Below are 16,068 nucleotides of genomic sequence, written 5' to 3'. Positions count from 1 at the left end.
ATGCACTGGAAAGTGTGGGTTAAGTGGGACATCACACAGCATCATACAACCTCCACGCAAACAGAGAATGAATGCTCACAGTGGGTGTTGTATAAACTTCCATACACATTTTAGCTCAACAAACAGGTTGTCTGGAAGAGCCCCTAGCCTAGAATCTTTAGGAGGGGTGCTTTGGGTGAGGCACTGGTTCTGTATAGAGGGGATCAAGGATAGAACAGAGCGGTCTTAATTGCATCCATCATCTGGTTTCTGGGGATGCATAAGCAGAAGACAATGTACCAGTGCCGCTATTCATCTGGAAAAGAAGCAAAAAGATTTGTGAAGCAAAACGGCAGCTGTGCTTCATGTTAATATAATGAGAAATGAGACGGCCTGATTGCAGCTTACCCAAACAGAACAAAGCAGCACACATTTTCTTGCAGCCCACCGACTACAAGGAAGCACACTAGAGAAAGCAACCTTCTATTTTATAAGCAAAACACCAAATTAGAGGGAGTGAACAAAGGATTCTGTTTGGGGGCTACCAGAGATGAAACGCCTCTTCACAAATAGTCCATGTTTCTGGCCCATTGTTCCTCAGTTACTTCTCAAGCTGGCTGTTCAGTTGCTGGTCAGAAACTTTCTGGGGCCAAGATATTCTTGCAACGCCCAGTCAGCCTACACCTTGTCCTAGATCCAAATTGCAGCTAAAAGTGGGGTGGCCTAGGCAGAAGTGAAAAGGAAGCTGGCAGGAAAGCAGCCCTGATCCCTTCCTGCAAGTAGCTTTGTTGTTTGTTTGTTTTTTGCAGAAAGGAGGGGGGCAATCCAGATTCAGAGCAGCCCCCACACATACACACAGTTTGCCCAGGCATGTTTCCACATCCACACCCGACACTGTCAGCGGCTGCTGGGAATGATCACAACTGCCCCACGGACAAAATTAATCCTGGGGAAATTTATTTCATGCTTACTTATAAAAGGCTTGATTTTCAATCCCACATTTCCAGAGGTGCTTGCAGGCTTCAGGAGTTGGAGCAAAATATGTCAGAACAATTTTCTTTTCCTATAGAAAGCCCAGGGGGAAAAAACCCGTAAGGTTAATTCACAAGCTTGGTTCACAGACAGCATGCTCAGTGAGCTAGCTTTAAATGCAAATGCCCCGAATGCTATTTGAACGGAAGAAGGATGGGAAAGCAATTTCCCTGAAGGAGCTGTGGGTTTGCTTTCCATAAATAAATATATGTGGCTCTATAAGCAGCATCACACACTCTGCAAAACCTGGAAACCGCTCAGCATAAGATGGCGATGGCATACTACAAGTGGTAGTGTGATTTTTACTTGGGCCGCGGAAACAGTGGATGAGATTGTAATGCTATTTGTGAGGAGTCTTGCACAGAAGGCTCTGGCTGTTTGTTTCCACTGTCGGAAATGATGGCAGGATTCGACTTTCCTTCTGGCAATACCAACAATGCTACCTTTGCAAATGCACCTGACCCTTAAGGATACCTAATAGAAGTTATTATAAGGCCAGTAAGTATTAGATTGAGCATCCTTAAACTTAGCCATGCCTCTCAATATATGTGGTGCTTCAGGATGGAGTGTGGCCAGAATCAGAGTCAGGAATCCTAAACATTGCATCTCTCTTGGAGCAGAGGCAAAAACTATACCTACACAGTTACAGTGGCCGAAGAAGGTACTCACCTCTTTCTGACTTACATATAAATAGAACGTCTTGCCTTCGAATTTCATTTTTGTCACTTCGTTCCTACAAGCACAAAAAAGGCACTTGTGTAAACCAGAGGACGCAGCCCGCCTCCCATCGCACAGCATTACGAATGCAGAGCCCACACACAGCGTGGAATAGATTCCGGCAAGATGCAGAAATTGAAAACCAAATTGTTTGCATGAAACGCAAAGTCAAGAAACAAAATGTTTTAGAGGGCAGCAGTTGCAGGAGTTTCAAGTCCAACATTTGCAGTTCATCCAAAGTGTAACATGGTTAGAGAAGAGGACTCCTGGCTCAAAAACAGTGGCTGAGATGAGAGAGGAATCTCAGCGCAAAAGGGTGAGTCTTAAGTGGGGGGTGTCCAGGAGCCACCTTGCAAACTTTTGCTTTATTAAAACGGGTGCATATCTGGATGAGAATACCAAATGTAAGATAACCACACTTAGCTGATGAGGCCAAAATCTGAGATACAGCAAAAGGATGAGCAACAATGCGACCAGGTCTGGAGCAGGGTCTGGAGGGGCTTTTAGGTGACTGTGCCAATAAACATGGACAATGCAGTTCAATGCAGACAGATGTACAAAATAATACATTTTGGGGCAACAAACCAAATATTGAGAGTACAGATTACATGGAACAGTCATGCAGCGTACTGACCAGGAAAGGGGTTTAGGGGTTATTGTAGAAAAATCCTTGAAGCCATCAGCCCAGTGTGTGGCTGCAGTAAAAAAGGCAAACAGGATACTGGGGTACATCAACAACGGGATACAATACAAAGCAAGAGAAGAAGAAGTGACACTAACTACATTGCATGGACCAGATCACAGCTCTGCTTCTTGTGCCCTGAGCAGCGGGGTGGGGGGTGGGGAAAGAGGCACTCGTGCCCCTTGTGACAAAACATAGTCGAGGATGGGAGGAGCCCCCAACAGGCATGGCAGGGGGCAAAAAAGAATTCATTCTTTTCTGCACTGGGAAATTCAGGAGAGATTATCCTGCATGGAAAACCTACAGGGGCTTTTTTTGCAGGGGACGGATTCTCTGATTAGCTATGGGCATTCTGTACAAAACACCATGGATCATGCTTTCTTACTAGGTAGGTAGATGAAAAACTATCTCATCGGAGGAGAAGGAGGGCAGGAACAAGAATCTTGCATCACTGCATAGCCAATTTTTTGCATGGCAACAGTAGGATTGGAGGCCCAGGTGAAAACTGGTTCAAAGAGACATCAGAGCTAATAGGTGAACAATCTGTCTTGGGAATTCCAGATGAAGCATTTTGCATATTTAAAAAACTACAGAAATAACCACAAAGGAAAGATCTCAAGGAAACAAACAGTATTGTGCATTATTGAGTTGCTCCCAGGAATGCTGCTCCTTCTATGTATTGCCCTGCCCAGCTATCTACCTTTGGGGCAAGGACAGTTTTCAGGGTGCCTTGGTCCTTTGTAAGGAGAGAAATTTGACCCTGGTGAGTAAATGACTTCTTTGGAAATAGCCACTGGTAATTTCAGAGATAAGAAAAAACCTGGGCAACTCTGAGCCTTAGTACCCATCGACCAGGTCCCTAATTACCAGGAACTCTCTTAGAGAAACGTAATATGCTTTCAGTAAGCAAGGGACACAACTCCTTGGGTTGCGTCCACTGACTGCCAAAGCACATTCCCTCCAGCAGCTAAAATGCAATGCCCACAATCTTTAACCAAGGGGATAAATTCTGGGAAGGATAACTGGTGGAGGGTGGGGGATCCTAAGGCAAAAAGAACAAGTAGACTTGGGTTTTGCAGAATGACAAGATTTTGGCTTTTCAAAAATGAAGTGTTGCTGCTAGCTCTGAGAGCAATAATGTGCTAATAGGACACAGATTGGGCAGATGTCCCAAGTGCTGCATGCTAATGGCTTGCCTAAAGCTTTTCCTGGAACAAAATGCCTAGCAGCCATTTTCACTAGCCATAATAAAGTCTGGAGCGACAGTGTGTAGCTCAAGGCCAAACACAGCTTCCAGGGTTGCAGACAGCCCTCCACAACCTCATTGCACGAGGACACCAGGATTCTCTTCCAGGTACATCAGATTGCCAGTTGCCTAGGTGTGAAACTGCACAGAGCTGGTTATTTACCTGTCACTGAAATACTTAATGTGGTCACCTGTGCACTCACAGCTCTACTTCCTTCCCTACTACAGGTCCTCTGACTTTAGAGTGGATGCCTTGCAAGGAAATGGGTGGGAAGGTGCTAATCCTGCCCCCTTGATAGAAGTGCACATATCAAAAAGTCCTGGTGCCCCAACTCCCTGGAAAGAGCTTTGGGATGTTCCTAGAGAATGACACAGGGCAGGTGAGGAGCCCAGAGATAGGTGTAACTGCACAGGTGACCACTCAACACTAGACTGAGAGAAGTTTCACAAATTCAAAGCTACACTTCTGAAAATTCCCCAGATTTTTCAGAACAAAATACTTGTACGCTACATGTAAAATTAATAGTACCCTTTACATCTCCGCTGTCACAATAAAAAGTCTGACTTGCCACATTGTCTCATATCCGGCTGACTGCCCATTTGCTTTTAACCACATGATCCCCAAGAAGGTCAAGGGAACAGGTAGATTCATGGCAAGTGTCTTCCAATATAATCATGACTTGAGAGAGGAACACTGTGTCCAGTAGAAGCAGGTGGGACCAAAACCTGCTACCGTATTGGCCCGAATATAAGCTACACTTTCCCTCCAAATTCTGACCATGAAAAGTTAAAGTGCGGCTTAAATTCGCGAGCTTACAAAAATTGGCTTTTATGATATCGCTGCCGAAACAGACATACAGTAAAACGGAACATTTGCCATTTGTGGGTGTGAGTGCCTGTGGAATTTTAAGGGAGTGGCTTATATTTGGATATTGTCTCTCCCCCCCCCTTAATTTTAAAGGTGTGGCTTATTTGCAGGTGCGGCTTATATTCGGTCCAATCCGGTATATCTGAAATTATTTCCTTGCATTTCAGGTATCATCCCCCACAATTCCCAGCTAAGTCAGCTCCCTACCCTCTGCACCTATTGCATTGTTTAGCAGGAAACAGCTGCATGCTGGGTTGCTAAGTATTTGTGCCCAGTGGAAGCTGGGTTGTCCATGTAGAGCAAAAACAGTAGCATGCCTCTCCTCCCACACATGTTCTGGGGACCGCAGTTCCGGCCCCAATTCACCATTTTTAAAGTCACCAGTTGCACTCTCCACTAAGTGAAATGTCTGGGACAAGAATTAGACAAACTCTGTGTGTGTTTGTGTGTGAGTCTGAGTTCCAGCTCAGAAAGTCATACCCAAGTCATGTGTAGAAGCTGTAGAATTTAGTCGTGGGTTCCAGGAGAATGAATGGATGCTAAATCTAACTAGAAGAGGAAGCAAGGAAGGAAGGCACAAAACCTGAAGCTCTCACCCTCACATTAGAAGCAACGTACTGTCAAAACACATCAGTTGGCTGTGAAGGCCTTCCAGCCTCTGGACAAAAGGGGCAGAGCAGAGCAAAAGTGGGATGCCAAGCCAACTAGAAGGTCAGATCCTGTCTTGGTCAGCAGGTCTCTGTTCTGCACCAAAGGGGGTAAATGAGGGGCAACAGGGTGATATCAGAGAAAGCTTCCAGTGCCACCCAAAAAGGAATGGTAGAACTGGGGTTTCCAGAGCAGAACTCACCATTTGATGAAGTGGACTCGCTTGTTTCCTTGCAGGACAACAAACCCAAACGGGGTGAAGGCCAAAAAAGCAGCATTTCCAGACACATCCTGCAAGAGAGCAATAACTTCTCGTCACACAGCGCAAAGCCAGTAAGGCTTGTAGGACAACCTCCACTCGCATCTACTGGCACAAGAAGCTGTTGTGTAGGAAAGAGCTGACAAGAGGCATGTGCTGTGAAAATCTCCTTTTTCAGCAGCAGACAGTGGCGTAGCGTGGGGGGTGCAGGGGGGGCCGGCCGCACCGGGCGCAACATCTGGGGGTTAGGGTTAGGGGGCGCAAATCCACGGGTTAGGGGGCACAAATCCACAGGTTAGGGGGCGCAAATTACTTGCCTTGCCCCGGGTGCTGACAACCCACGCTACGCCACTGGCAGCAGAGAAATGAATCAGGGACGAAAGCAGATCCCTTGTCTCTCCCCTTGAACACAGGGAGGAGTGGCAAGTTCCTCACCTGCCCTTTCAGAAGACCCTCAGTGCCTTAGATCGTGTTCCTGGTTTCAAAAATGACTTTGCCCATCATTTCTTCACATCATTTACTGTATAGCAGGTCATATTCTTTGTTCCCTCCAGCCCAGCCAGCCAAGGATCCTGCCCAAAGTCTAATAACCTCTTGACCACCCTGGAGACAAGTTAACTGCTCTGTTTTTAATAGTTAGAAGCTCACGGGAGGTTTTCATACAGAGGTTGGATGGCCATCTGTCAGGAATTCTTTATCTGTGTTTCCTGCATTGAAGCATGGGGTTGGGCCAGGTGACCCACGGGGTTCCTTTCAACTCTGCAATTTCATGATTCTGTGTCTTGCAAGCCCCTTTTTGTTCTGATGTCTCTCTAGCCATGAGGCACAACTCTTAAGGCAGGCTGGAGAATTCACACAGGGCCAGCCCAAGAGATTTTGCCACCTGAGGCAAGGACAAAACGGCACCTTCCTCAATCCTAAGCAGGAAAGCCAACCACTCAGGCAGTTGACCTTTACTTCAATGTGGGCAACAGGACACCGGAGTGTCACGTGGCACACATCCCTGCAGCGTTTGCCACCCAAAGCAGCTGCCTCCCTTTGCCTCACAATAGGACGGGCCCTGGATGGAGACATTATTGGGAGCAACCTCAGCCTTTGTCAGAAGAACTGGGGGCTCCCTGAGGCATTCCCTCCAGCTCACACACTTGCTTGAAGGATGGAGATTGTTAAAGGACAAACCCCCTGGCCTGGAGGTGGGCACTTCTCTGTGGCCTCTCAGTAGCCACATTCCCTGCATGACTGAGCAGGCATGGTAGGGTAGTGTGGGAGCACCCAATTCCTCAGGCTGAGAGGAAGGTGCCCACAAGGGTTCTGCAGGCTCTTTACTCCTGACAACCAGCCTCCTTGGTCCCAGTATCAGGATGAGGAGCCTGGTCCAGCTCTTTAGATGTTGGCACAGAAAGCCTCAGACTTGGTCCACCCACTCGCCTCTGGCTCCAGACCAAGGCCAGGACCCCTTAGGGGTTGTGAGATCAAAAGACTGGCTAGAAAGAAACCTTGGGGGGGGACTGTGATGCGAGAATGCGTATTGTCAGGCTTGTTAGTTGGCTAAAGTGTAATCAGTTGTTTTGGAAGTAGGATGCACCCAGTTATTTCATGACACCTGATTATCTTCCTGCAATGGGAGAAACTGAGGCTCTTATGCATTACCTTTTCAAATGCTGAATTTATTTATGAATTAGAGCTAAATTTCTAGCACCATTTGCTATCAAGGTGAGGAAGATGGGCCAGACCTTCAAAACATTAGCTTTTTTCTTAGCAAATAGGTGTCTAGAAATACCTCTTTAAACCAGCAGCTTCTGCAGCTTTTACTGAATTTCATGGCACAAAATCTTCCTATGGTCATGGTAGTGACTGTCCTATCTCATGCCTATTGCAACACTCTGCAAAGAGATGGTTCCATTAATAATCATTTAATGTACTTCATTTTCTCATCTTTCTAGTGACCTGTGGCCAATACAGAAATGAAAATGAATGAAAAATTTAGATCCTTTGAAGTTGACTCATCTGTCTTTTGCAAGAGAATTCCTCCACGGACACGTAAATAGTGTGTGTGTGTGTTTGCGGGGGGAGGGGGGGCATTATGCTAGAATCAGACCAGTGCACAGCTTCCAGCATGCCAAGGAGCAAGTTGGGGGGAGTTGATGGCGATTCTCTGGGCTTGCTGCACTGGAGCACACAGCCTACTAAGCACAGACCCCTCCTCCAGGGCTGACAAGGGGAGTGTGTATGGGGAGAAACTGGTACAAATTACTGGGGCCCAGCAGTCCAGAAGGGGCCCCAACTATCTTGCATATGTTTTATGCAATTCTTAACAAAATACATATTTTGTGTTCAATGCATGCACAATTCTAAATAGCGCCTTTGCAAACTTCTGTTGTGACCTGAGCATTTCTGACTCTCTATGAACATTTGCACTTTGACAGTACGACAGTGTAGCCTCATCTTACTAAACGCAGTCGCATTCGTATGTTTTCATAAGTGCAAATACAACAAAGTTGTTGTGTGGTGCTCATTGTGTTGTGTTGCATGCACAAGTTTAATGTTCAAAGTGTCTGGTTAGTTCAGCAACAAATGGTCTGGGTGCTTCTATTATTGATAATAGTCATTAAGATCTTAATATTTTCAACAGACACGACTATTACCATATTATTAACATTAAAAATGAGATCACACTTTTATTTCACACTCTATGTAAATATTTTTAGCCTGTCTGCCCTTGCTGGGGGGACCCCACAACCTGCTCTTGGCACCCCTGCCCTCCTCCTCCATTGTGGCAGAACCTGCAGCACCCACTTTGCGTTCATCACATCCATCCCCCCATCTGAATCGCAGCCACCTTCCACAGAGAGGCCTGCCAGGGCCCCCTGGGGATAAATTAGTGCTTTGCCCTGCTCAGCCTAATTAAATGAACTGGTAGTTTCTTCTAAAGATGAAGATTGCTCCCTAGGAGGGCAGCAGTATGAACAGGAAAGGCAGGCATGACACCGGTTAGGTGAAAGTGAAGAGCCATGCAAATTATGTCTGTCTTTGTGCAATTGTTAATATTCTATCCTCAGGCTGATTGCAACTCATTTTGCTGAATTGTGGAATACTTGAATTGTGGGATATTGTAACATTAGACTTCATTGACGGCTGCCCTGAATGCCTGATCGAAGACCAAAAGCAACAACCACCAAGCACAGAAGTTTTACAAAACCATCTCATTGCAAGTCAAAGCTAGAGGGAAAGGGCATTTGCTTTGTATGTGGGACATCCCAGGTCCAGTTCCCGACAGCATCTCCAGGTAAGGTGGAAGAGAATGAAAGACCCCTGCCTGAAACCCTGGAGAGCTACTGTCAATCGCTATAGATGGTACTGAGTGGGATGGAGGAAGGGTCTGATTCTACTTAAGGCAGCTTCCTATGGTCTCCAAACTGTCCATGGGCTGGTCTCCATTAGTACTGGGAATAGAGCACTTCCTTCAAAGGAAGATGGATACAGCCACCAAATTGTAGTTTGTTTTACTCTCTGGTTGCATGGCCAACTGGTATGTGTTTGAAGCAGCTACTTCCTCCGTTACTGACCTGCAAGGCCAGTTAATGTCTAGAAAACAGCTCTATGTAGAAGGGACTGAAATCCCACAAGAGATCTCCCTAAGGCACCGCTGAGTGTCAGGGAGGTTGCTGCTTTGTACCTTACACGGATGTGGGTCAACTCCGTACGTCTCCAGGGTCTGAGCTTTCCTTAAAAAGTTTAGCTCTGAAGTAGCTGGTGTCTGACCACTGGAAGAGAGGGGGGAAAAGAGAGAAATGGGGGAAATCAACTTGAATCAAAACATGCCCTGTTTACATTCATAGGTAAAGAGACAAATGCAATGAAGTACAGTGGTACCTCGGGTTAAGTACTTAATTCGTTCTGGAGGTCCCTTCTTAACCTGAAGCACTACTTTAGCTAATGGGGCCTCCTGCTGCTGCCGTGCTGCCGGAGCACAATTTCTGTTCTCATCCTGAAGCAAAGTTCTTAACCTGAAGCATTATTTCTGGGTTAGCGGAGTCTGTAACCTGAAGTGTATGTAACCTGAGGTACCACTGTAGTATACAAATTGTTGAAATAAAGTGAGGAGAAAAGGAAAAGTTCACATCTTAGCCATATGGTGCCTGTTGAATTTCTGCCTGTTCCACAGCTGTTAAAGAACAAGGTGCAACCCTTAGGAAGTCCCAGGGTACCCATCTGGGTCGCTGCCTCGGCCTGACCTCTGTCGTCTGCCTGTGGCCTTTCCCTTTTGCCAGTGTGGGGGTGCCCATCCACAGTGCATTGGAAGAATCCCAGAATTGTAGAGTTGGAAAGGACCCAAAGGGTCAACTGAGGAATCCCAGCTAGGAGAGTGAGCCCTGCTAGGCCAACTGCATTTAAGACCCTCTGGGCTGCTGCAAATGCTTCTGCAAACTGGCCTAATTTTCTTTTATAAAACTTTACTTAGGTCTTCCTGTTCTAGTTATTAACAGCTGGATTTATTATGTTGGGATTGTTTGATGGCTTTTACTTCATCAGCACATGGCAACTAATAAACCTAATAAATAAATGAATGAATAATTTCCGACTGGGATGGCTAGTGGAGCAGGGACAGCTCTGAAGGAGCAGCCTAGGTGGATGGCCACTACTCATCCCCCCTCCCCGCCTAATGCCCTCACCCCCAGGCACGTCCCATCTCAGGGCAGATTTGTGTCCGCTTGAATTTTCATTGCAGACCTAAGAATGGATTGCGTACCCACCCCCTGCCCCCAAGTAAGGATCCGGACTAAGCACAGAGCTGTAAGGTCACCTGAGCTCAATCTTGTGGATCTCTGCAATCTTCCTTTCCAGCTTTTCTGAATGCTTGGGAAAGAACTGGAACTTGGAGCTGTAGCCCTCAGGGTGCTTTCCAGGGTCATAGTCGCCAATCTCCGCTGAAGGACAGGAGAGAGAGAGAGAGAGAGAGAGGAATCAGCCACAGGCCCAGGCAAGGGCTGCTCTGTTCCCTTTCAGTATATGGAGCCAAGTCAAGTCAGAGAGCACTAAATGCCACAGCCTTCCCCAAGCTGGTGCTCTCAAGAAGAGCCTGGCTGGATCAGGCCATTGACCCATCTAATCCAGCATCCTGTTCTCACAGCGGTCAGCCAGATGCCTGTGGGAAACTCACAAACAGGATTCGACCACAAGAGCACTCTCCCCTCCTGCGGCTTCCAGAAATTTGTATTCAGAAGCATTGCTGCTTCCAGCTGTGGAGGCAGAACATAACATCCATCATGGCTAGTAGCCATCAATATGGGACGTATAGGATTCCACCAATCCCTGCCCCGGATGGCAGAGCAGCCCAGAAGCAGGAGCCCAAGACAGCAGCCATATGGCATTCCTATGCACGGTGCCCTTGTAGCTGAAATTATGCCATCAGTACTTATCATGGAAAGCAAATGTACCTTGCCAAGAGGCATTACCTTGAAGGATGTAGGCAGCTAACAGAGCAGCGTCTGATGTCTTGCACAGGAGGCGGCCGTGATAGAGATCTCTTTTGATCTGCAAGAAGACGAGATACCTGACAAGAGAACCACAGCAAACAGGGAGTCAGTGACGCCTCTCATTAGAGCCAACCTTGAGTAGCTTCCGCTACGCAGTTCTTACAAGGAGCAGGGCTTCATAGCAAGGCCTCTCCCATTTGTTCCACTTGCAGAAATAAAGAACAGAAGAAAGATTCTCACAGTGGCCAGCCAGATGCCCCCAAAGGGAAGACTGCAATGAGGACTTGGGTGCAACAGCCCTCTCCCCTCCTGCAGTTTCCAGCAGCTGATAATCAGAAGCATCACTGTCTCCAACCATGGAGGCAGAGCATAGCTATTGTGGCTTGAAGCCAATGACACCCATATTCCCCTCCATGAATTCATCTGATCTTTTAAAGCCATCCAAGGTTGGTGGCCATGGGAGAAATTTGGGTAGTTAGATCACCTGCCTTTATGCATCTGTACAAAACTCTGTATTGCCCACTGTGCCTCAGCAATTTGCATATAGATCGCACCAATCTAAGCATTAAAGCAGGGCAGTCCAACCTCCCAGACCAAATGGGCTGCAAGAGCACTTTGACAGAGAACCCGACAGCCACACACTGAATTAAATTTCCATATTGTAAATTAAAGTGTTTGCAATATAGTGTTTTTTTTAAATAAATAAATACATACACAATTAATGTATTTAATTAAACATATATATTTAAATAGAACAATAGATTTAATTAGATACAAAAACTAATAGATTCAAAACACTTATTTATTAAATAGAGTTAATACGCAAAAAGATGCATGCATTTTTGTTAACAATGCAGACATCAGTGGGATGCGCGAACTAGAGAATTCGTCACATGTTGATCAATGTCCGCCTTGAGGTTCATTGTTGACATCCACAGGCAAATCTTGAGTGAATTGTGTTGCTAAGTTGTTTATAGAGTTTTGGACTTTATGAAGTTCATGTTTGAAAATGCTTGTTCACAGACCTACCCCATGCTTCTTGGCACCAAAATTCCTTTCTCTCCCCCACCAATCAGTGCACCCCAAAGCTCAGACCTCTCTGTATTGCAAGAAAGAAAGCGAAGTATTCCATACTGAAACACAGACACACTCACACACACACCACGCTTCTTCTCTGTACTGCCCGCATCCCAGGAAGCTCCAGTGCTCCAGACCGCTATCAGCCTGGTGATGCAGCCACGCTTTGAGTGGGCTCGAGAGCACAGCCTGGTGGCTGCACAGAGCTCCTGCAACAGTGGAGGAGGAACAGCTGCCGCAACAGCCTGCCTTCAGCGGCAGCACACACACTCACTGCTGTCTCCTCCAGCCTGGCTGTGTTGCCCTGGATGAGGTAGAGGGTGGGGAGCTGGAAAGCCACCAAGATTGGCCTCGGGGGCTGTGTGTTGGACCACCCTGCCTTTGGAAAGAATCTTTCTTTGGGTTCCTGTTCTTCAACAACTGGGAGGCAGGACAGTTCTGTGCACAGTTGGATGCACACTGTTCTATTCCTGCACTTTTGCAGTGGAATGTTGAGCCACACTAGTCAAGGCAGGAGCAAAGGGGGCCCCTAGGGTGTTCAAATCCATTTCCACAAAGAGCCATTCCTCCGCTGAGCACCTGATTGCTGTCCAACCTTTTCAGAAGCACTGATCACTTTAATTTTATTTGCTTATTAAAATGAGAAGTTTTACTTTGCCCTGGTCCTTGCTTCGCACTAGTGAAATCAGTGCTCAGTTGTGCCATTTTCCCTTTTGATTTGAAGCGTTCCAGAAAATAAAGAGTTTGCCTGTATCTTTAGCAAGCAGAAATGATCATCTTTCTTCAATAAACCTGAATTAAGAAACCCTTGGATTTACTTTCACTGGAGATATTAAGAAATGACATATTTTTCAGCTGAAATGAACTGACTCACCAACGGCCAGGCAGTTAACCATTTTGATTCCTACTTTCTCATTTGTTACATTCTCTGACTTTCCAACCCAGAAGATTTGAGAGACGACATGAATTAGCTTACAGACATGCCAGCTAAAATTAGGTTTGCCCCCATTTAAAATCTCCTGGCTATGAAAAGCAGAAATTGCTGGGTTGCAGGGACAGAGAAAGTAATCTAATTCCTCACCTGCACGAGGGAGATATGCCAAGAGAGGGGGCCAGGCAGCCAGAAAATATGTAAAGCCAGATTATCCGGGAGCCAGGGCAGCAACTGGCTCCAGCCCGCACCTGCAGCAACCAGCCTCTTCCTCTGCAAATTCTGGGATTGCAAGGATTTGTTTTGATGACCTGAAGTGGTTGGGTTTCCATTGCCTCCCCAAATACATTTCTGGATGGGATTTCAATTTGCCTTATTATCTTCGATGACTGTCAAGGCACTGACCTCTGAGCAGTCCTGATTACCATATCAACCATGGACATAATGCCAGCCATACCTCCTACTGGCCATTCCACATTCAAATTCAGGCCTAATGGATGCACAATGCAGCAGTTGCTGAAAGAAGCATTTACCATAAAATCTGCAAATCAAGCAGGGCAGCTGTGAGGGTGACTTGGAAGCCTGGGATCCACCCTGGCAGATTCCAAGGAGAAGGGAGTTGTGCACTTTTTCCAAATAAGCACCCAAACTGAGCTGCTACCACCCAGATTGTACCCTGTTATTCTGCACTCGGTTCGGCTTGAAGAACCATCAATTGCAACAGATGAGCAGCCATGGTGGACTAAAATGGGCGAGAAGAATTTAAAAACAAAACTCTGCACTACTTTGTACAGGTTGCTTGCCTTTTTTCTTTTTCTTTTTTTGCTGACTCTAGGAAACAGTTGTGTGGCATCTTGGATGATGCTACTATTGAAGGGAACATCATAGCATCAGTAAAATACTGACAGCCAGAGTGGTGCAGTAGTTAGAATGTCAGACTAGAATTTGAGAGACCAGGGTTCAAATCCCCACTTGGTCATGAAGCTCACTGGGTGGCCTTGGGCCAGTCACTCCCTCACAGCCTAACCTACTTCACAGACTTGTTGTGAAGATTAAATGGGGAAGGACAGAACCATGTGTACCACACTGAGCTCCCCCAGAGCCTGCATCCCACTTGGGCTCACCTAGGTAAACTAATCTTCTCCTGGTCCAGTTCCTGATCATGATGAAAGTTGTACAGAGCATCATTTTCTTTCTTTCTTTCTTTCTTTCTTTCTTTCTTTCTTTCTTTCTTTCCTTCCTTCCTTCCTTCCTTCCTTCCTTCCTCCCTCCTTCCCTTGCTCCTGCCTCATCTCTTATTTACCTGCTCCCTCCCAGCTGTTTGGGTAAAGCAGGACATTATCCCAAAGTGCCCAGTAAACTACAAAATAACAGAGATTAGAAATGAATTATGGGCTGTGGGGGCTAGGAAACCAAATCTTCAGTTGGGAAAGGAAATAAACTCTTTTAATTGGAGCATTATACAACAATAACCACATTGATTTGCTTCAGTTATAACCTTGAGTCTGTGGAGTTAACTCGTTATGCTTTACTCCCTGTGCCCCTGTGTCACTAGTAGTGAGCAAATTTCAACCCTGATTAGATCCCCAAATTAACCGACCCAAGCCAGAGGTGGACATTGACATACTGTCAATAGCTCAGATCTTCCTGGCAGCTGTTTTCGGGAAGAAAAAGCTAAGCTCATCAACTTCACTGTTCACCAGGCTGCCTCATCCTTCCATCTGATAACGTGTTTACGGACCACCTGAAATGGCCAAAATCCATGTTTTCTACACTTGCACTGGCTGCAAGCTGCCCCAACCAAGCCTCACCAGAACAAAATAGGCTTTTTGCCTGCTGCTCTGATTCTTGGCAAGGGGGGGGGGGGGGAGGAAGCAAAGCCAAGGCTCCAACTCTGATCATGATGGTGAGCATCTGCAAAAAGCCACCTTCTCAATGCACACTGGTAAAAGACCTTCTTTCCAGAAACTTCCACGAACTTTCCATGTATATGACTTACAGAACCTTGCACTTGCTCAGTGAGCATTATGTGCAGTCATCATTGAAAACAAAGGAGTAGCAATTCAATAGCAGTTCTCTGGTGAGGCTCCAAGCACCCCCTCCACACCCTTTTTTGCTTCAGCCCTACAGAAAGGCTGATTAGAATGAGGATTGCGCATGCCCATATCCCACTAGACAGCCTCAGGGGACTCTCAGGGAGCTTCCAGGCAGATGTTTACTGAGAAATGGGGGCTCCTCATTCATGTAAGGTCTGTTGTTGTTTTTTGCAGCATCTACATGCATAAAAACGCAGGCCCATAATTCCGTCTGCCACCGCTTTAATCTGGATTTACCCTTTAAAAATAAATATCAAAAACTGATGTGGCAATACTAGAAAAAAAAATAAGAAACTGAGAAAAACTGGAAAGGACGGAATCCACCCATCCCTGTTGAAGGACCACGAATTTGGGAGCCAGAGCAGCTGGCCAAAGCCTCACCCTGAGGCATTCAGTACTGGACATTTTGCACTGCCAAAATAAATCACTCCCTGTTCCAAAGCATGGCATTCTAATTCTGGACTAAGACCTTAGAGAGTTTAAATCTTGCAAGAGGCTTTTTTTGGAGGAAGAGTCAGGGGAGGCCAGGTGAAGCTGTCCCAGCCCAGTAGAACACTGTGAAATCGGGGAGGGGAGAACGAGATAGAGAACAGGTGGCCATTATTGATTCATGAGCATCTTGCTTCCCTCAGTCAAGCAAAACCATGACTATTCTTCTTAACATTCTTCTGTCATCTTTTAAGAAGGACATCTGGGCTCCCAGAAACAGTTATAGAACATCACATCTTGCAAATTAATATTAAGTGGCATTCAGTTTTCTTTTAAAAGCAGAGCAAGTGTTGGTGAAGATTGATCAAAAACAACATTATGCCCTACATTTTTTTGAAAATTCAGAATAGTCTTCTAGATTTTAAAAATACCTGAGATATAAGAGGAGCAGAGAAGAAAACCTGGCTTCCAATTTATGAAACAGAGTGCAGCTTTACAACCCCAGACACGACTTTGTTTCCTGCTATACAAATGAGCAAGAGCTCATCGCCACACACAATTTCTCTGTTTGAGAAGAAGCTACATCGCTCTTCTCTTACAATCAGAGAAGCTGACTTGGCACAATGG

The 16,068-nt window shown here is 46.1% G+C and overlaps 2 protein-coding genes across 8 annotated transcripts in view; one reads left to right on the top strand and one right to left on the bottom strand.

Moving 5' to 3' along the window:
• FRMD5 (FERM domain containing 5) overlaps positions 1-16,068 on the bottom strand; it is a 129,301-nt gene that overhangs the window by 8,535 nt on the left and 104,698 nt on the right. For 4 of the 7 annotated variants that reach the window (XM_083586614.1, XM_083586616.1, XM_083586619.1 and 1 more), the window contains 6 exons: positions 10,888-10,985; positions 10,236-10,359; positions 9,108-9,195; positions 5,375-5,463; positions 1,681-1,744; positions 951-1,042 (listed from right to left, as the gene is read on the bottom strand). In XM_083586614.1, the coding sequence (XP_083442740.1) occupies positions 951-1,042; positions 1,681-1,744; positions 5,375-5,463; positions 9,108-9,195; positions 10,236-10,359; positions 10,888-10,985 (555 nt within the window). Of the gene's footprint in view, positions 1-950; positions 1,043-1,680; positions 1,745-2,362; positions 2,424-5,374; positions 5,464-9,107; positions 9,196-10,235; positions 10,360-10,887; positions 10,986-16,068 lie in introns of all 7 variants that reach the window. The other 3 variants (XM_083586615.1, XM_083586617.1, XM_083586620.1) reach the window with 2 other exon arrangements.
• Positions 1-16,068, top strand: part of WDR76 (WD repeat domain 76) — a 67,312-nt gene that overhangs the window by 22,388 nt on the left and 28,856 nt on the right. Inside the window, exons 14-15 of the mRNA XM_083586599.1 lie at positions 7,375-7,480; positions 8,491-8,717. Coding sequence (XP_083442725.1) covers positions 7,375-7,399 — 25 coding nt within the window. The 3' untranslated portion in view covers positions 7,400-7,480; positions 8,491-8,717. The remainder of the gene's footprint in view (positions 1-7,374; positions 7,481-8,490; positions 8,718-16,068) is intronic.

Source organism: Podarcis filfolensis (assembly GCF_964270895.1).
Source record: "Podarcis filfolensis genome assembly, chromosome: 14".
Taxonomy (NCBI): Eukaryota; Metazoa; Chordata; class Lepidosauria; order Squamata; family Lacertidae; genus Podarcis; species Podarcis filfolensis.
Note: the sequence above shows the minus strand (reverse complement) of the source record. Positions and strands in the feature narration are given on the sequence as shown.